The sequence below is a fragment of the Poecilia formosa genome, unplaced genomic scaffold, assembly GCF_000485575.1.
Source record: "Poecilia formosa unplaced genomic scaffold, Poecilia_formosa-5.1.2 Scaffold6, whole genome shotgun sequence".
Classification (NCBI taxonomy): Eukaryota; Metazoa; Chordata; class Actinopteri; order Cyprinodontiformes; family Poeciliidae; genus Poecilia; species Poecilia formosa.
In genome coordinates, this window is record NW_006799945.1 from 1,900,622 (window position 1) to 1,920,463 (window position 19,842).

The window sequence follows — 19,842 nt, forward strand, 5'->3', positions numbered from 1 at the left end:
ATTTTAGATCTGATCTAAACTCTTTAAACCAGTTTAGATCTGATCTAAACTCTTTAAACCAGTTTAGATCTGATCTAAACTCTTTAAACCAGTTTAGATCTGATCTAAACTCTTTAAACCAGTTTAGATCGTCTTGCTTTAGCAGCAAGACTAATGCTAAAGCAGCATTCATCTTGCTGCTTTAGCATTAGCCAACATGCTGTCGGCGCACTATGACTGTTTAACTCAGTGTGGTAAAATAAGTTATTCTACCAAATCGCCGTTGGTGAATGAAATGCGTCTTAACGGCACATAAACGCAGCGGATAAATGACCAGAGAAAATATCCCAACCGGCAGACAAACTAAATTTAAAGCAATTTGTTTATGGTAAGGTCATCAGCTCTCAAAGTGATATGTTGTCTCTAAATAAGACAAACATGGATGTTCTTGCCGTGGAATTGGACTGAGCCGGAGTTATTCAGCAAAAGAGAACGAGCCGAAAATTCAGTCTGGTAGATGTTCCTATGATTGGTAATGCAATGCAATGGAGACCATGTGCTGTTTGCCTTTCACTTCATATTTACCTTCTACTTTGTTGAAGGTAATATTTTGTAATAACTCACAGTTTGACGTTATAAATATTTGTATGCTGGAATTGCAGCAGCTGTGCAGGAATGCGTCTTCTGCTCCTGCTCTTACCAGAGAGGAAAACTCACAGGAATCTGAGAAGATGTTGAACTGGCCCATTTCCAAAACGATTCTAATGGAAAATCGACTGTGGGGCTTTTGATATCTCATGTCGCTGACATGGAAAATTGCCGAGGCATTTACAGATTAAGGTGCAAGTGGCAGAAGGGCTTGTGTTGCATGTCTTCCTCGTTGTTTGACTGTTTTCTGGGCCGCCTGTCGGTTCTGTTTATCTTATCTGTGAGTTTATCCTTCTCGTTCTTGGCTGGCTGTTTATTTTTTTCCGTGACATTGCCTCCCTGTCTCGCTGTCACGCCTTTGCACCTGTATATTCTCGAAATAAGTGTTTGTGATCGATTTTTAGCTTGTGCTGCCTCTGTCTCCTCCACCTTTTAGGTTTAGGGCTAAAGAGGCCATATGAAGATGGAACGATGGACGACAAGGACCTCATTAAGAAGATGAAGAGGAACCTTAGAAAAGGTGAGCCATTGAACACTGTGTTATGATCAGTTCTTTTAGTCAATTATATTTAGGAATATTTGAAATGGTCAGATCTGTTTAACAAACATTTTTAATGCACAATGAAATGTTTTAAAATTAAGAACCGTTTTGCTTCATAGAAAAGTCTCACTTCTCTTTGGAACATCTTTATTTCCTTCCACCTTTTTGTTCTCCTCTCCCCTCCCTGGAGGCAAATCAATAGTATTGATTGCTAACATTTTAGCTCGACTCCCAGCCATCCTTCACTCTTTCTTGCAACACTGAGAGGATACAGTGATCTAATGAGGAGTAGAGAAATGAAGTCATCTGTAATAATAATACAAACTGCCGGCTAGAGTGAAATGCATTAAAGAATATGATTTATGAGTACATTATCTGAATATTTGAAGTTGGTCTAATTGCTGCAGCTTGACAAACCACTATTAAATCTCCTTTTTAATGTGGAACTCTTCCGTCTGTAATTGCCGCAGTCCTCGACAGTAAAGCCATAGACTCCAACCAGCCAATGAACGCACTGATGCGCTTGAACCAGATCCGACCCGGGCTGCAGTACCGCCTGCTGTCCCAGTCGGGGCCAGTCCACGCCCCGGTCTTCACCATGTCCGTGGATGTGGACGGAACCGTCTACGAAGCGTCCGGCTCCTCCAAGAAGACGGCCAAGCTCCATGTTGCTGTCAAGGTGAGGTGGAAAACGCAGGAAACGATGCGAGCAGCTGAGCTGTCTGACAGATGCACACTGATGGAGACGTAAAATAATCATTGCCTGATGTTGATATGGATCACTCGAGGAGGGTGAGAAAAAAACAAAACAAGTTTTCTGTTTGTTTGCATCACCAGTAAATGATAAGCAGCTGTGAATGATGTCACCACTGAAAGAAGATGTGGCTTTAATAGCTAAAGGCACTGAAGTTAGTAATTACTAGCTTCTGTTAAATTAAAGGGCTACTTCAGTTTGTAATAAATCTCTACTGCGTTTGTTCAAAATCTAACATATTTTTGTCTGATCGGTCCTGAACTGGACAGAAATTCACTGATGGAGATTAATTGAATCCTTTACACAGTCATATAGTTTTGTCGATTGCTTCAAAAGTGCAGGAGAGGGGTTCATTTTAAAGGCTGAATGTTTTACGTTTGGGTCGCAGTAGCACTTTTTTCACTCTGTACTCGGTAAAAAATATTTTACCTGAACCGCCTGCCACCCAGCAGAGGCTTTCCTCTGGATTTTTATTCCTAATTGGTTAGTTTAAACCCACCCAGAAGCAAGTTTGCAGCCATTTTTAGTAAAATTTCTTTAAACTTTTTAAATAATACTGATACCATGTGTTTTTACTACAAGTTGTCACAATCTGGGAATCTCAAGATACCCAATACTTGGTTTTGTTTGAATCCGTCCACCAGCTCTTTTCTCAGACACAAGTCAAAATCCACCACTGCCTGATTGATTTTTGAGGCTGTTTAGAAAGAGATGGCGTCTGATTTTCAGTTTAACTATCGCATGTGGTTAGAAGTTTTAACCGTCAGATCAAAATCGTTTCATTTCCAGTATGTTTATTACGATGCACTTTTCACTCTGAAGCCAGTGATACATTATTAATGCTCCAGTTTCCTCTTCTTTTCCCATGACTTTTAGCTGTAATTATTTTTTAGGAAGGCTGATCGGGAAGGAGAAAAATCTTTACTCTTAAACGTAGAAAATTTAGGATGATATGAAACGTGTACATATCGGCCTATGGCAATTGAATACAAATGTGTATTAAATGGCATTAGCAGCTGTAACACCTTTATTTATTAACAAAGATGTTAGTGTTAATGTTTGTGAGAGAAATAATGGCTGTGGGCAAATCCTTGTAATCCTAAAGTGCTTGTGAACAAAAAGGCTCTCCAGTCCACAGAGCTGGGATAATCCGCCATCCACTCACTTCCCATAAGGCTCTTTCTCTCCGTCTTTTCACCTTTTTTTCTATTCTCCTTCTCACTCGCTGCTTTTCTTTTTGGGGCTTCGTCTTTTTCATCTGTTATTCCGTGTCACTGCCACCCAGACAAAAGTGACTGGCCCAGCAGGTTTGACACAATCGCCAACTGCAAACAGAAACTCCTTTTCTCCTTCTTCTATCTTCTCTCTCTTCTATACTTGGTTCTTCTTTTGGCCGCTAAAAGCACGAAGCTTGTACGACTCCATGCAGCTTTTGCATTGTTTTTATTGTAATCTGCTGCTACACTGGAGTGTTTTTCACTCTGTTGCAAGGATAAAATTGTCATTATGCAAATCTTATTTCCTTTCTGCGCTATAAGGTTCTTTAAGTCTTGATCAAATAAATTTGCTACAGATTTTAATTTTTATTTTTTCATTGTCTTCATTTTTGTTTTCTTCCCCACCTAAGGTTCTCCAGGCGATGGGCTACCCGACAGGTTTCGACTCGGATCTGGACCCCATGAGCTCGGATGAGAAGTCTGACAGCGAGGGGAAGAGTGAGACATCCTCACACTCTAGCAATAACCCAACACACTCCTCAGACGGTTCCAACACGCTGGAGGTGAGGAGTTTGAAAGTGGTCGTCCCATCCAGCTCAAATCCAATTTTTTCTAAGATTAAAAAGTTAAAAACATTGACTGAAATACAGCGTTGCAAATGCAGAAAAATAAAAAAAAACAACATTGAGGTTTCTGTGCTGTTGTTAGACCTTCTCTGTCGTGCTCCGCTCACTTCTTAGCGACTTCCTTCGCACGGTACTCTCCGTCTCCCAGGTTTACCGTTAGCGGTGTTTTCGAACGAAGCCGTAAAGTCAGCTCACGTCAATTCATTCTCTTCACCACCAAGGTGCGAACTCAGGGTCCCATCCTAACGGCGAGTGGGAAGAATCCGGTGATGGAGCTGAACGAGAAGCGACGAGGCCTCAAATACGAGCTGATCTCCGAGAGCGGAGGCAGCCACGACAAACGCTTTGTCATGGAGGTGAGAACGCGCGGACGAAAACATCCGCGGAAGTGCTTTTGTCATGCATGTGCTCCCACGGGGAAGGAAGACTCGCAAAAAGGGCAGAAACGCACAATCAGACGCAGCCTGATCAGCCGGCACACCCAATCAGTCGGTGTGGTTCCTGAGGCGGGCCCGTTCTCTGTGGGGCGGGTTGTTTTCCAACATGCCTGGCTGCTCCATCGCTCTGCTGATTGATTAGCAGGTCTACTTGACAGCGGGGCATCACGAAACAAGCTGTCCGCTCAGCGAATCTCACCGGCTGAGTCACTGGTGATGAGTAAACACACGCACAGTTTAGTCACTTTTATTTAGCCATTTTTAATGGATTTAACAAAAAAAAAAAAAAAAAAAACCCGAATGATTTCAACTGAATAAGACGCTCTCAAAAACTAGAATCCACGTGCTACTTTTATGTGAAAAGTAATCGTTAAACATCTCTTCACCTGAGATTCTGAGGATCCTCTCGGTGTGTGTGTGTGTGTGTGTGTATGTGTGTTTTTCTACGTTAGGTGGAGGTCGATGGGCAGAAGTTTCGTGGGGCTGGCCCCAACAAAAAAGTAGCAAAGGCCAGCGCTGCTCTGGCAGCCCTGGAAAAACTCTTCTCTGGTCCCAACGCAGCTGCAAACAAGAAGAAAAAGATCCTGCCTCCGGTAATGAGACACGCATTCGCCGCATGGCAGACACTGAGGGCAGCCTGTTCAATCTGAAACAACAACAACAAAACAGCCAGGCCATTCTTTCTGCGTGAGCTTTGAAAGTCAGAAATGGCGAGATGTAAACAAGACGAGACAATTTGTCCATGCTGTTCAGCCAGCTGGAATCGATAAAACGGTTTGATGTGTTTTCACAAGTTGAGCCAATCAATAACTGCCTTGTTTTCACATCTCTTTAAACTTGTGCGCTGCTTTATTTCATAAAGTGCCCTTTCGGAACAAAACCACAAACTTCAAGGTATTTCCTTGGGGTTTCATATGATGGACAAACACAATAAAACATGTTGAATCGTGTTTTATTTGTTAAAGATTTTTGTGATCTCTGTGTCCATTTTTTCCACTCCAAAATTATTCACTGCATTATGTTGATATATCATATAAAATCATAATAAAGTAATATAGATAGCGTAAAATGAGGCAACTGTGAAAAAAGTTCAAGGGGTTTCAACGTTTTTCAATGTGAACAGAAGCACGAGGTTTTAACAAGGTGACTCTGGTGTCACGCTCACACTCGTGCATGTTGACGTTTAGACTAAAGGAGCGCTGGCGGCGGCGGCGGCGGCCTCGGCAGTAGCAGCACAGGTAGCAAGAGGAAGAGGAAGAGCGGCGCTGGCAAGAGGAGCCTTCGTCAGTGCAGCTGCACCTGGATACGTCACACCGGGTAAGAGAGGAACGGGAGAAAACGGCGACGCAAGCAGGTTCAGGATGTTCCTTTGTAGTTTCTGGATTTTTTCTGCCTCAGTTAGTTGTCATTGAATAATAATTTACTTTTTTTTTTTTACTATTTGATCTCATATTGTTTCTTACATTTGGTGCACAAGTTTGTTTAGATATGGGAGTTAGTTTTAGTTTTTTTTTTACTTTTTTTTTAATATTTGCTCTGGCTTTCAGGCTGCTTACTTATTCCTCTCTAAAAAAAACACACAGAACAAAGCAAACCTTGATTCCATTAGTTATAATAGAAAAATCACAGGCATTTCCTCATTTCCCTCTGTAATCTGAAGCAGGGGGATAATCACCATGTTGAGTAGCTACGTGACATTTTCCTGCCCATTTATTTGGTTATAATCAGTTATTTTTCTGTTTTTATCCTGCCTCTGAACCTCTTCATGATCTTGTATTGTTTGTCATGTTTATGTTGTTTATTAAGACTTAACAAAATTCACTCGGGTGCAGAAATGGCCAAAAGATTTGAGACTGAAAAATCTTGGTTTCTCTCAGCTAACCTCACTGCTCCAGTTTTTTATAGGTTTATAGGTCAGATGAAAAACAGTTTATGTCTTAACTCACTGCAAAATTACCTTCTAGTGTCATGCTGATGAAGTGTGTATTGAGGACTAAATAGCTGACTTAATTAGAAGGACAGAATTGATGTTAAAAGTGACATTCTTCTATGGTTCATTTCAGGAATATCCGAGCAAAGCACATTGTTGCTATTAAGACGCATCCCAACCAGTTATTTATTGAATCATCATGAGATCACTGGCTGAGCCCAACAAAACTCCAGGAAGTGCCAGGACCTTTAACGATCAGGTTTTCACCAGGGCAGAGCTTGCTCAGAAAGGCAGCAGGGAAGTGCAATAGTTTCTGAATGCTCACTGAAACTTGCATTCTGCTGTATTGCAGCGTCGAGGCCTGGGGTAATTATTTTCTCCAAGGAAGCCCCCCGTCAGGGTTTTGGGCAATCTGTAGAACCCGGTGTCATGCAGACAGTGAAGCATCCTGGGACCATTCAAATGTGGGACTGCTGCTCTTCACATATTACGTTGCCCCAAAAAATCTGAAATTTATAAAGACCTGAAATTTCCAGGGGCAATTTAGTGATGAATGAATGTCTGAGCTAAAGTGATCGTGAAGTTGGTCAGGGATCTCAATCCGACATGTAGGGTCGAAGCTGATGCACAGGATGCCAAGGTGAGTTGCAGAAGTCTAGGAAAAGGAAGGTCATAGCTATGAAAAAAAAAAAAGATACTGAGGACTCGTCCCATATCCTGTTTGGAGACTATGAACCCTCAGGGAAACGTTACAGTCCTGTCCCCTGCACAAGCAATCATTTTAAACAATCTATTTTTTTACTTCTTAATAAATCATATAACTCGCTTTGATTTTTCTTTTTAAAGTAGTAAATTGTTGCCCTATCTAGATGTCATGGATGACATTGGTGGTTTTAACTGTTATGACTTGAACAAGCTGAACTGCATGGCATATTCTTACTTTTTCTTTTTTTCTTGTATTCATGTCACCTTGTAGTTTCACCACAATTAATTTCTTTCAGGTACAATAAAGTATTTATAAGGTAAATACATTGAAGTAGCTACCTTAAAAATACATCAATGTATTTTTCAATGAAAGCCTCTAAAAGTTAATTAGAGTTGAGCATACCGTTGAAACAAACAAATCTAACTCTGCAGCAGTGAACTTTGTAAAAAAAACATCTGCCAGTCCTACAACTTTTGGCCACGTCTGTGAAGTTCATAACTGAGCTTGGTAGGAGGCTTAGCTTGGACTCAAACCAGCACAGGATTGAATTAGACCCTGTAACCTCTCCTCAACAGGCTTCGGCACACCGTACGGCTACAGCCCGGCTGCAGCAGCTGCTCCTGCATATGGTACGTGCTTCATCTTGCCTCTTTTCTCCTCTCTCTTCCCCCATGTGTAACCTCCATCCCTGCCTAACCACATCTGGGTAGAGTAATGAGAGCAGCACTGGATGCTGCATCTGCCAACACTTCAACTCTTGTTGCGTCAGATTATTTCCATTTCTCAAATGTAGTTCTACTGTAAATCGATGTGGGTTTTTAAGCTTCCCCTTCACTGACATGCAGAGCTCAACTTCTTGGCTTTTCTTGCCATGGACCCCTTTGTGCTTTTAATGGCTCTCCCGCTCCACGTTTCTATTGTCTAAAACTTTATCTACTCTCCTTTGCACTCACATGTTTCTTTAATGGAAACAGAAAATGGCAGACAGCAGCTTTGTACACCTGCCACATCTAACACAATAACTGGATGCACAGTCTGCACTATCCTCCTCTTTCTTACTAAGATTAGCAGATCACAGGAAGTTAGCCGCTGTCTCTTTTCTTTTCCTCACTGCTGGGCACTTGGATCTTTACAAATTCAAACATTTAGAGACTAGTGTGTTTTTTTTTTGTTTGTTTTTTTATTCCACATTGACCTTCACCGTCATTAGTTCTCTCCATCTGTGCCCCTGATTCACACGGTCGTATTTACCTCAACAGACTCGGCCTTGTTCAGGTCGTATACACTCGTATAGCGTTCACAGCCGGGCGTGTCAAAGGGCTCTGTGTGCTCAGAGGAGCCGGACCGAGGCCTCCAGCAGGCATTTAGTACGCTCTCTTGAGAAATCCAGCAGCCCTGAACATGAAGCAGTGCTCAGTTGTTTTTGTGTTTGTACTAGGTGGAGCGAGGGCTCGTGTGGCAAGTATATAAATTCCCTGGAATTTGCAGTTTGTGCGGGTTATTGCGACAGATGAGTCTGTATTTATTGGCGTACTCGTGTGGCACGTGCTGCCTAAATGCTGTTCAGTGTTTTTGCTTTTGTCAACAACCAAAAAATTAAATGCAAAGATAATAAACAGGGGAATAAATACAAATATAATATTGGATCATCTTCTCTGAAGTCTGTGTGCATTTCATGGACACAGACTGTAAAGCTCCAGGAAGCCGTTATAAGGTGTAAAATCATGTAAACAAATAAAGTTTATGTGTTTGGGAGCTACTACTATAAACAGAAGGAAGTGTGTGATGAAATGTTTCTATTTGGGTATAATGCGGGGTTTTTTCACATTACTGGTTGGTGTGTTTATGTTTTTGTTTTATACTCCTCTTTATTATTTTTTTTTACTACATAAAGAAATCGACCAACAAAAACCCTTACAGACATAAATTAAGAAGTTAATAATGAGCGTTAGTCACAAAGATTTTTTTTTATCAGAAATTAGAATGAAAACTCTTCTTTTGTTTTCACTGATTTTAGCCTTTGCTTTGCAGCTTTGGAGATTTTAGATCAAACTAACTCTGAACACAGAATGTGAAGTGTCTCCCATTAGTGCTGGTTTTCACTACATGACAGTGCAAACTCTTCAGCTCTCCTTCACATTAGTCTTTCGCTCTCTTTTTTTTTATCTTTTTCTGCCATTTTTCTTACTTTTTACAAAGTGTTTTGTTTGCTCATTACAATGTTGTTGAGATCTGTAGACGTGGGTTTGTCTTGCAAATAGCCTGGGCTAACAATACCACTTCAAACCGTATTCCTTTAGCTTCCCCCCACAGTGCAGGATTTTAAGCCCAGCCTCTGTTTTAACTGGTAAATGATCTCAATAAAGAACTGAAATCTATCTAAACTAGGATTGGACTGATGAAATGAAAACACTCTGTGAAATATTTATTTTTTCCTCGGAAGATTTTTGTCTTGATTAAATACCAGAACTAGCTCAATTTCATAGCAATTGAACATTAAATATCCTTTTGGAGTTTAATATTGTCAACCCTTACTTCTAAACACAGCTGTGTGACAGAACACAGCAACAAGTGGGGGAACAGGAATCAAAACTCTGCACTACATTAAACAAGGCTAATGTCTTTTTTAAAAAATTACTCAGAGCTGTTTACATCTCTCATTGTGATTTTTTTTTTTTTGTAAGTCACCATGTTTCAGATCTCAACAATAGAAGCTGTAAAATAATATTTTTTCACGTATATCTAGAAGTCAGCTGTGTTCTTTTTCTTCCACTTATCTCCCCTCTTCTTCTTCCTCGTTCTTGGCTCGTTTAACCACTAATGAGCTCTGTCACCTCGTGCACAAACATTCCTGCCTGCTTTCACACCCTAACACCCCTTCCATCTGGGAGGACTGCCTGTGAGCTGCCAGGTGTTTGTTGAACATACTCACAGCATAGTGTGTGCTACAGTGAGCATAGACACTCTTGGTTTTTTTATTTTTTTATTTTATTTTTGTTGCCCAGCACTCATGCAGAGCTATGCTCTTCTCATGTCTCCCCTCTAGGTTTGCCCAAGAGAATGCTTCTGTTGCCTGTCATGAAAGTGCCCGCCTACCCCGTCCCTCACTACCACTTCTTTTAGTACAGGAGACACACATACCAAATACAGCAAGCTTTTTTTTTTTAGAAGGGAAACTCAGTCTGTTTGGCTTTTTGTATTATGGGATCTGGATAAAAATGAGCTGAAGATTTGTATAAGAGATTTTTTTTTTGTTTTCTTACTGTTTAAAAAAAACTTTTTAAACTTAAAATCTGCAGGTTCTTAAATGTTAAAAACAAAAAAAAAACTTGAAGGATTTGTACTGTGAATTGTTACCTCAGTCTTTGAGTCTAAATTATATGTAAATGCCTGTATGAGCTTTTTATTATTTTGTTAATTCTTTGCTAAGGAGAGGGCATCCTTTCACAACACATTAAGTCACATTTTCTGTGTATAAAGGAAGTAAGAATGTGAGCTGTGTGAAGGATGTATAAGAGTGTATCTAAGATGCTGAAAATGTAATAAAAGTTAAGCTTAAATTAAGCTGAACAGTTCCTGTTCTGTATCTGATCTGGAGGTTTTCAGCTGATGGAGGCTCAACGCATTTGATTCATGTTCATTACAGCAGTTTTACTTCGGAATAAGAGAGGATTCACCAATTTTATTTTTATTTTTTTTGCAAGTTTTGCACCTCAAGCATTTGAATAAGCACCTATGAATCCCATTCTTCTTTTACTCAGATGCAATGTCAGTCTTTTCATGTAAATCAGCTCTGCTCAATACATCCTTTTGACCTGCAGCTCATAGATTTTGGGAGAAAAAGGACTGAAGACAGTTGATGAATTCGCAGTGCTCTTGGGAGATCTTCTGTCTTGCCCTCATCTGCAAGCTTTTACTTGATGGAACGAAAAAAAAAATACTTTTTTGCTGTTTCGTGTTGTTTTTTTAAAGTTATTGACACTGTTTATGTTGAATTTTCTGCACAGAATCAGAAATGTTTATTCTGCTTAGATATTTTTTTTGCATTTTCGACATGAAGACATCTGAACTTAATCACAAACCAAATGCAGGAAAAGGAGCCACGCTTCACGGTCAATTTTCTGATTTGTTTCTGATTATTGGTGTCTCCTTTCTGTAAATGTTTATCACTGGACTGATATCAAGTCATCTTCAACGAGACGTGAACTCACTGTAAAATGACCTAACTTTAAAAGTAAATTTAAATCGCAGTCATAAGTCAACCCCAGTCAAGACATAATTATGTCGGCTCTTCACCATGTTTGGTTCATCCAGCCAGCGAGGGATAACACACCCCACACACACACACACCTCTTCTCGATGACGTCTCCATGACTACAGCTGAAGCATGGCCGGCGGATGAAAAGACTCAGTGTCTTGTCTAATGGTTGGTTGAGCTCCATGAGGTTATAAATAGTTGTTTTCATCTGAATTGTCCTTTCAATCTACATGGTTGAAGATATTTTTACTTCTGTTTCTTGTGCTGTGAGGTTTGCTTTTTGTATCTGAGGTCAAAGTTCAGAGAACAGAATTTGCTCATGTCTTTTCCATCTTGTTTTAAACACAAGCCTCGAAATATTCAGATTTTCTTTCACTTCCTACTTGAGTTTCCACGTTGCAAAACGGAAGAAATGTTTAATATTAACATAAATATCAGGATGGCAGAGTTTGACTTCAGTTTTTCTCAGGTCTGGATAAGAGTCTGGACTTTCTTCCCTATCTTGATGTCTACATTTTGTGTAGACATCCATTGTTTGGTCTTTCCTTGTGTATTTTCGCCTTTCCTTGCTCTCATACTTCTTTCCTTCATGGTGTCTTTACTTTCTTCCCTTCTTGTTTTTCTTTCTTTCCCTCTGTTATTCTGCCTTTGTTTTACTGTCATTTCTTCCTTGTGTTCTTTCTTTCTTTCTTTCTTTCTTTTCTACTTATGTCCTCTTTCCATTCTACACTGTTTCTAATTCCTCCTCTGTAATTTTCTTCAGTTTTTTTTTCTTGCTTTCTATTCTTGTTTTTGTCCATTCTGTTGTTGTTCTTAATTTTACTGTATGAATAGTTGGTTCACTGAATTTGTACTGATTTTCAGTGAGTTTATATAATATGTATTAAACTGTCCTAATAATGAGCACACACGATGGAAGTATTAGAGATTTATTAGGGGGAAAAAAAAAAATACCATAAAAAATCCACTTGTATAGTATTAATAATTATTGAAACTTGTAAAAAGGAAAAATATATATATATTTTTTAATTTTTAAAAGTTTGTAATAAAGATTCTAGTCAAATATAATCCTATATGAAACTCTAACTACAAAACCTTTACTCAATAAACATTTTTTACAGGGTTTTGGAAGCATGTAGCATTTTATGGTGAGCAGTTCATCATGTGCTTGTATTCAACCTTTATGAGAACTAATAAAATAAACCCTGCTCCATGTTTCTTTCAGTTGCTCTTCCCATCTTATAATCACAATTTAGAACATTTCAAAAATGGGAATGCACACAACAGGCCAAAAGAGAAAATTTAAAATTCTATCATCTTTTTAATATGATTCCATTCATGAAGTCAACAAAAAGCAAGCATAAACCTGTGAGGATTTACTCGCATCAGCATGCTGAATGCTTAATGTGGCTTACACAGCAGACGCTGTTTAATTCTACTAATAATCACTATTGGGCTGATTTGGGCTGCATGTAGAAACTGGAACGGAGTATCATTTGTGAAGCAACCCTTCACAGATAATACACAAATGTTATATATGTGACAAGACAGAAATATGTTTTTAAGGTCGGTGCAAAACAAAAGGGTTTCATTCTTCCACCTAATTTTCAAGTTTTTTTAGGTGTGGGTTTTTTAATATGCATTTACTGAAGTCAAGAACAAAAATGTCAATTTTTCCTTATTTTTTGGTATGTTATCATTGCAAATGTAGTTAATTGTTTTTTTTTTACAAAATAGAATGCAGAGTAATTTGAAGAATAAATATTAGTCTTTTTTTTGCTAAATAAAATGGCTGAATGAAGAGTCATTAGCTAAAGTACATTAGTCTTTAAGGAAAGTGTTTAGTCTTGCTCTAATCAGCACATCTCTCTGTCTCTGCTCTTCATCACTGCAGGTGGTCTGTTCATTGACAATCCTTTCTACCAGCCGCGTACCATCGCTCCTTTTATCATTCACCTTGGTCCGCAGGATCTCTTCTCTGACTTCTAAAGGCAGGAAGCTGTTGGGCGCCACTCATCACACTTTTTTTTTTCTCTCTCTCTCTCTGCCCACCGGACACCTGGCCGCGTACTCGTCCACCTGTTTGTTTGTCTGTCGGTCTGAGCGAGGTCGCCTCTTCCTCCGTCCGGGCCGACGGAACGATTGGCTCGCAGACCCGGAGCAGTTTTTCGGTTCGGTCAGAGAAACGGTCCTACCTGCTGACAAGAGAGCCGCTGCTTTCCTTTTTCTCTCTCCGCCCAGATTATCCTCCTCAGAGGAGAGCAAAATTCACGCAAAGCAATACTCGGATTTTACGAGAAACGTGCAAGAGTAAGGCTGAACTTTGGTCTTTTCGTATAGCAATACACCTGAACTCGTCTCTAAGCTACTTGAGAAGATGTGAATGTCCCACGGAGGTTTTACTCAACACAGCATTGCAATAGCTGATTCTGATTGTATATTCAGTGTATGTGTGTGTGTGCGTGCGTGCGTGCGTGCGTGTGTATGTGTGACTATAACATGACTATATACACATATACCTATGGTGTATTTCTATAACGATGTGTTGATGAAAATAGCATTAATATATAATGATGTACTTATGTAAATACTCTATAAAGTCTAATAATTGTTATAAAATATTTTAGAATTATAAAGTGAAATGTAACTGTAATATCACAGCATAGCTTTTCTTCCAGTTTTATATACACTGAGCAATTGAAGCTAGTTCTAGAAAATGCATTATCTTTGGTATTCCTATTAACCCGTGCTAGTAGAATATTAATGCTTCCTACTTTCCTTACTCCTTTTCTCTGTCTTTGATGTCTATCTGAGCCTTTCTGAGCACGCTCTCTGCCGCCTGTGGTGTGTTTACACGGCCCCCGGACAAGAGGCGTGCCCTGCTGTACACACAACTCAAAAAGAAAAAAAAAAATAAAATCACACACACACTTTTTGCCTGTCAGAAAGCACATTTTATAGTCTCACTGCTGGCAGGGAACACCGTTGTTATGAGCACTCTTTGTATGTGCGTTTAATGTATGTGTTTGCTCTAATGTCCGCTCTCTTCCCCCTCTGCCATTCATGGACACACACACACCCATCGACCAACAGAACAATCGTGAGCTCCGTCTCGTTCGCCTTATAGGGTCCAAAAGCACACAGCTGGCTCCTCACACACTCCTAAGTTTACGTCTTTGCAGCTCTTCCCTGTCGGCTGGCGGCGATGCAGAAAAAGATTAACTGCACATATAGCACAAGCTAACTGGCAGACCTAATTACAGATATAGAAAAGAGGAACTATTCATTGAGAACCGGAGGCAGCGTTTGGCCATTTTTGTGTGCCGTTAACGTTTTGCTGAAGCTTCAATTAAAGATTCAAGTCCAATTCAGTCTGTTCTGAACTTCTGTTGCCTCACGTTAACATGTGGGCATTGAAATAGTGTTTGGTTTTTACTATCAAAACGAAAAATCTGGGAGGAAACTTTAAAAAATTGTTGTGAATTTGGTCTAATTTGCAGATTTTTCTGAGGTTGGGGTTCTGTGGAGTTGTCAGTAGTCAGTATGTGTCTTGGCAGCAGAAACTAACGGTAGACACAGGGAGCGGTTTTTTATTAAACTTTAGGATGTTTCCTCTGCATTACTTTGGCATGATTTAAACAGGTAGGATATGCTCTACATGCTTTTCAGCATAGGTTACATGCATGTGTCACAATGGTTTGGCCTTTTGACTTTAGTTGAATCTTGGTCAGGACGTCACTTTGGGAAGTTTGCATGTTTATACAGCCTCCACTGATAGTCCAAAACTGTATGTTTGGTTCATTGGCAACTCTAACTTAGGTGCATGTGTGCATGTTTGAATGATCTGTTGCTCTCTGTTCTGGCTTTTTCTTGAACTGTTGACTTATGTATGGGATATTTTGCCCCTTCTTGTTGAATGTAAAAAAAGGCAAGGTTTGAGTTGTTTATGATTGGTGAAACCAATCATAAACTATATTCTTTAAATCTGCTGTTAACTTCACTTTCCAGTGAGAATTCCCCATATCCAGCAAATTTTTCTTCCTTAAGTAGTATATTGACTACTAATAACTATTTCACAGAACCCTAATTTGTCATCAAAGCTGTTGTTTTCAGACCCTTTTTTTTGTTTGTTTGTTTTTTTTTAAGTAAAGGCTGCGGCACGGTCCCTGCATATTCAGTTGCGTTTTATTAGTAATTAGTGTCTGAGGGGATTTGAATGAATATCCATTTATAGATCCTGCAGAAGACAAAGTTCAATAAAATCGGACATTATTTTGGTTTTTATTTATTGCTAAGCTGGAATCAGCAAGAGTCTGAGGTCGGCTCCTCTTGGCAAGTTAGAGGCGTAAACGTCTTTCGCAGAGCTCTTCACCCGCATTGTTTCTTCTTTCCATCCTTTAAAAGAAACCAGGTGTCAGTCAGCAAAGGGAAAAATCGAAGGGAATGTGCTTCAGATGGCTTTGATTCTCCTGTTACTCACTCTGAACTGGGCACCGCTTTGATGTGTGGAGCTTAAATTAATCAGGAATGATATCCGAGGAAAAAGTCGATGCGTTTTGAAAGTTAATTTTTTCAAAACAATAAGCCAAGTCCTTATTGTTAAAGCTGGGTTTTTGTAAAGCACATTAATCACGCAGATCCCGACTCCTGAAGAGAAAGCATGATCCGTTGACTAATGATGTTGATTAATTACATAGATAATATTTGAGATAATCGTATTCAAAGGTCTGATTTAGACTGTAGCTCTGCTTTGCTCCTGTGGCGGCTTTACATGCACGCTGTAACACTCGGTTGTGTTAAAACAGACCTTCCCTGTCAACTGAGTTTTTCTGCCTCCTCTCTCTGCCCCTGCACTCTCTCCCCAGATGGCCCTCATTAATAAGACAGACAGTCATACCTCAGTGAGCAACCTTTTCATTTCCCCTCAGACCGAACAGACACGTAGGAGGAGTCACCCTGACTGCTGACCCCGTCCTCTCGCCGCGCCCGGCTGTACGGCCGCGCGCAGAGGACGGGCAGCTGGGCGAGAGCTCAGACAAACATGGCCGACCTGAGAGTGGCACAGGTGGTCCAGAGGGGGAAGGTTCCAGAACAAGGCGCATCCACAGTCATAGAGGCGTTAATATGCTGCAGAAGGCCGAGGTCCCAATGTGTGTCGCTTGTTAAGAGCGGAGTAATGGTGGAATATGTGGAACAGTCAAACTGGGTTGCAGTCTGCAGGACTGTGCAAAAGCCTCGAGTCATCCATCATTCATTACGTTTTGCCTCCTTGGAGTAAGACTTCTCTTAAGCTTTGTTTTGTCTTGAAGCCATGTCTCATCAGACATGATGAAATTCTTTATTTGGACTTTGGCTGCTTTGTGCACAACAAAGACAAAATTGATCATGGAATAAATAGATCCAAAACCTTAAGGACACTATGTTCTGTCAACACGTAGTTCAGCCAAGACCCAACTTTAAATCTGATCTCTACACAGAGGTTTTCAAACGTTTCATAAGTTTTTCAATTATAATCATTTTCCTAACTGTTTTCAGTGAGAAATACAGGAGGACTTGGAGTAATTTGTTGTGGTGTCAATTTGCAAAAAGACAAAATAAATCCTTAGCAGCAGATTAGTTGAAGGTTGCAGTTTATTTCTTATCAGAAATTTCATATATTAAAGTTTTGAGTTGATAAGTGTAACAGCAAGGATAGCAACAACTCAGAATGTATATTTCCTATCAATGAAGTACAGGTGAAATAACAAAATGTCATTAGTTTGTTTTGCTAACAGCCTGTTTAATGATTTTCTAACTTGGAACGATAAAATGGTTGAGTTTGATTTGTTGTTTCCAGATGGAGGTTCTAGCTACAGAAGCCAGTAGAACAGGTCAGTCACCACCAACACCTTGTCCTTTTCTTTTGAAATAAAGGTTCACTGATGCTTCTGGGGACTCATGATTAATGAATCTCATTTGCTGTCGGTGCTTATTGGCTGCAAGTCACAGTTAATTTGTTTGTATTTACCTTCCTAGTAGGTAGCACAAACAGGAGTACAACTAAAGGTTGCAAAGTGAGCTGGATAGTGTGGTTAGGAAATGAGTGAAATAGCAGCTAAAGTCCAAAGAGGAACTTTGATAGATCTTCAAAATCTGTTGAGCAAGGCCACCTTGAAATGGTACCCGATCGTTTCAAACTTGAGGCAAAAGAAAAAAGCAGTTTTTCAAAGACTTGCATTATCAATATCAATGTAATAATGAATTAGTCTGTTTTTTCCAGAAATACTATGATATTCTATATTGTGCTGTATTGGTTTTCCTTACAAAAAATAAATAAATAAACAAAAGTAAATAGGAATCATGTAAGAAAAATAATATTTTCAATGATCCACATTTAGTTCTGACATTTTTCTTGGCAGGTGTGTGTAATCATGCAACCAACAAAATGACTAATCTCCAGTATTTGAAACAGATTGGGACTCCTCGTGTTAGACAGAGTCGTGTGTGAAGCGCTGGTCCCGTTTCGTCAGCTTGAAGCGATGGTTTTCCAAACATTTGAATCTTCTTTCAACAGATATTCTAAAAAAAAAGCACAAATTGCACATGAGCAATATACCTGCACATCGTACTCAGGGCCACCTGACAGACACACACACACGCACGCACGCACGCACGCAGACGTATGCAAACAGACAAACACACCCAAGCACACTTGTAATCAAATGTAAATATGTCAGCTTTTAAAAACCAAGCACACATTACATGATGTGATATCCTCTCTGCTTTGTCGATTGTATATGTGTGTGTGCAGTGTGAGTCACACCTGGTTGAACCTTGTCTGTTCTTGAGGATTTGAGCCATGTTTAGCTGAGAAAACACCTCCCCCCACCTGCGCCGTTTATTATCATGGTGCTTTATGAGGGGATGTCTGTAGCACTGTACATAATAGGTCTCTGCTGGGAGGGGACAGGGAGGAGTTCTGGCTTCCTAACACACAAAAGAGGCTTTAGATGCTGCGAAACGTTTGGTAGTTCAGTTGCCGTGAGGGACTTTTCTTTTAGCTACTGCTTGGAGCTCATTTATTTGTAATCTTTGGTAAAAAACTGTTTATTTTATTCTTTTTTCCTCTAGGACAGGTTTAATCCAGACACCAAAGACTTCCAAAGGCTTTGTTGCGTAAATCTGACCAATCTGCAAGTCTCCTTTGGAGTCATATGCACAGTTTGGAGGTGTGCGCGCACCACATTTGATGCGCAAAAAGACCTGAGCATTGTGCAGTGTGAACCAACGGAGAATCTTAAAACACCTTTTTGTAAGAAAAATCTCCCGTACTTAACCTCTGAAAGCAAGCGGTTTGCTGCATTAAGATAGAAGAAGCATTTTGAAGATCCGTCCGACTCTCCCGTTCTCATGTTCCGATGAATGTAGCAAAGCAAGCTGACTGACTGCTGAACTCATGGTTTACCCCCCTCCCCCACCCCCCCGAGTGTGTGTAGGTGCATCTGTGTCAGAGGACGATGGCGTGGCCGTTTCACACATATGCACACAATACTGCAGTCCCAATGAGCATGTCGTTGCATACTTTCTGGTCCGCTGATTGTTGAAGCTCCTCCTGATTAAAAACGATCAAAACATTTCTGTTGGGAATGTACACTGTTGCTGTAGTGATTGTCATGTAGAATGTATTTACTCATAGGAAGAGTAAACTTGCTTTTTTTTTGTAAAGAAGCATATATACAGAATATATATGGTTGAATACACACACATATATATATATAAATATATATAAACATCTATATATCTTTTGAGCTGCCTGTGTGTGAGGGTTACTTTGGGCGCATCTACCCTGTTAAGATTCATATTTCTTTCCAGATTTGATTTGATTTTGTTGTTTCCATTAATGCCGTTTTGACAAATGTAGTGTCTTACGAGTGTTCAGGTTTTGTTTTTGGGTTTTTGTTGTTTTTTTTCTGTGTAAATATAATTTTTTTTTTTTTTTTTTTACAAAAAGGGGTTTTAAAAAAGACTGTTTTACGATGCTGCCTATAATTTAACAAAGTGATCTGTTCACAGAATCTATTAATTCATCAAAGTTGTGACACGTGTTGAGGTTGTGGTGGACAGAAGCCGCTGATGATGAAGAATGAGGTTCGTTTGTCACTGTTGCTGACATAAAATATGCTTGACAAACTGAAAATAAACTTGGGAAGTACTGAATCTCTTGTCTTCTGCAGATTTTTTTGTAAGACATTGTCGTCTTTCTAAACAGTAAGACGGCTGTGCTGTATCAGATTGTCTATATTTGCTTATAATTGTTTAAGCTGATGATTGTGGAACGTTTAGGCATCTGGGAATTGCACCAAAAATAAGCAATACTTGTCCACGATTCTCTTTCCAATAACTTGCCTGATTCCTTACGATTTCCTCATGCGTTTACACACACACACACACACACACACAAAAACGTGTTTGATGTGTTACCTTTACAGCCGTCCCTCGATTTAACTCAAAATTAACACCAACCTGTCAAACTCTTACATTGCACGACATTAAAATATTAGAAGGCAAAGTAATCTTTTAACGCCTGAATTTGAAGAAAATATCGAAACAAATCTCCAGAACAATTAATGTCTTTCTATTTAGCAAAAAAAACAAAACAATTTGATGTAATACTTCTTGGTTTGGTATCTTGTCGGAAGTTATCCAAATGTCCGGGCTCCACTGTTTTGAACTGGAGAATTAGCCGAGGGTCGTTCCAAAGTGTAAA

General features: G+C 39.7%; 1 protein-coding gene across 8 annotated transcripts in view; it reads left to right on the forward strand.

The window, feature by feature from the left end:
* strbp (spermatid perinuclear RNA binding protein) overlaps positions 1–19,292 on the forward strand; it is a 90,475-nt gene extending 71,183 nt beyond the window's left edge. For 6 of the 8 annotated variants that reach the window (XM_007566517.2, XM_007566524.2, XM_007566509.2 and 3 more), the window contains 8 exons: positions 1,064–1,147; positions 1,639–1,847; positions 3,550–3,702; positions 3,987–4,121; positions 4,655–4,795; positions 5,390–5,519; positions 7,414–7,467; positions 12,991–19,292. In XM_007566517.2, coding sequence (XP_007566579.1) covers positions 1,064–1,147; positions 1,639–1,847; positions 3,550–3,702; positions 3,987–4,121; positions 4,655–4,795; positions 5,390–5,519; positions 7,414–7,467; positions 12,991–13,085 — 1,001 coding nt within the window. In that variant the 3' untranslated portion in view covers positions 13,086–19,292. Of the gene's footprint in view, positions 1–1,063; positions 1,148–1,638; positions 1,848–3,549; positions 3,703–3,986; positions 4,122–4,654; positions 4,796–5,389; positions 5,520–7,413; positions 7,468–9,884; positions 10,413–12,990 lie in introns of those variants that run through there. The other 2 variants (XM_007566540.2, XM_007566547.2) reach the window with 1 other exon arrangement.
* The last annotated feature ends 550 nt before the right edge of the window (positions 19,293–19,842 follow it).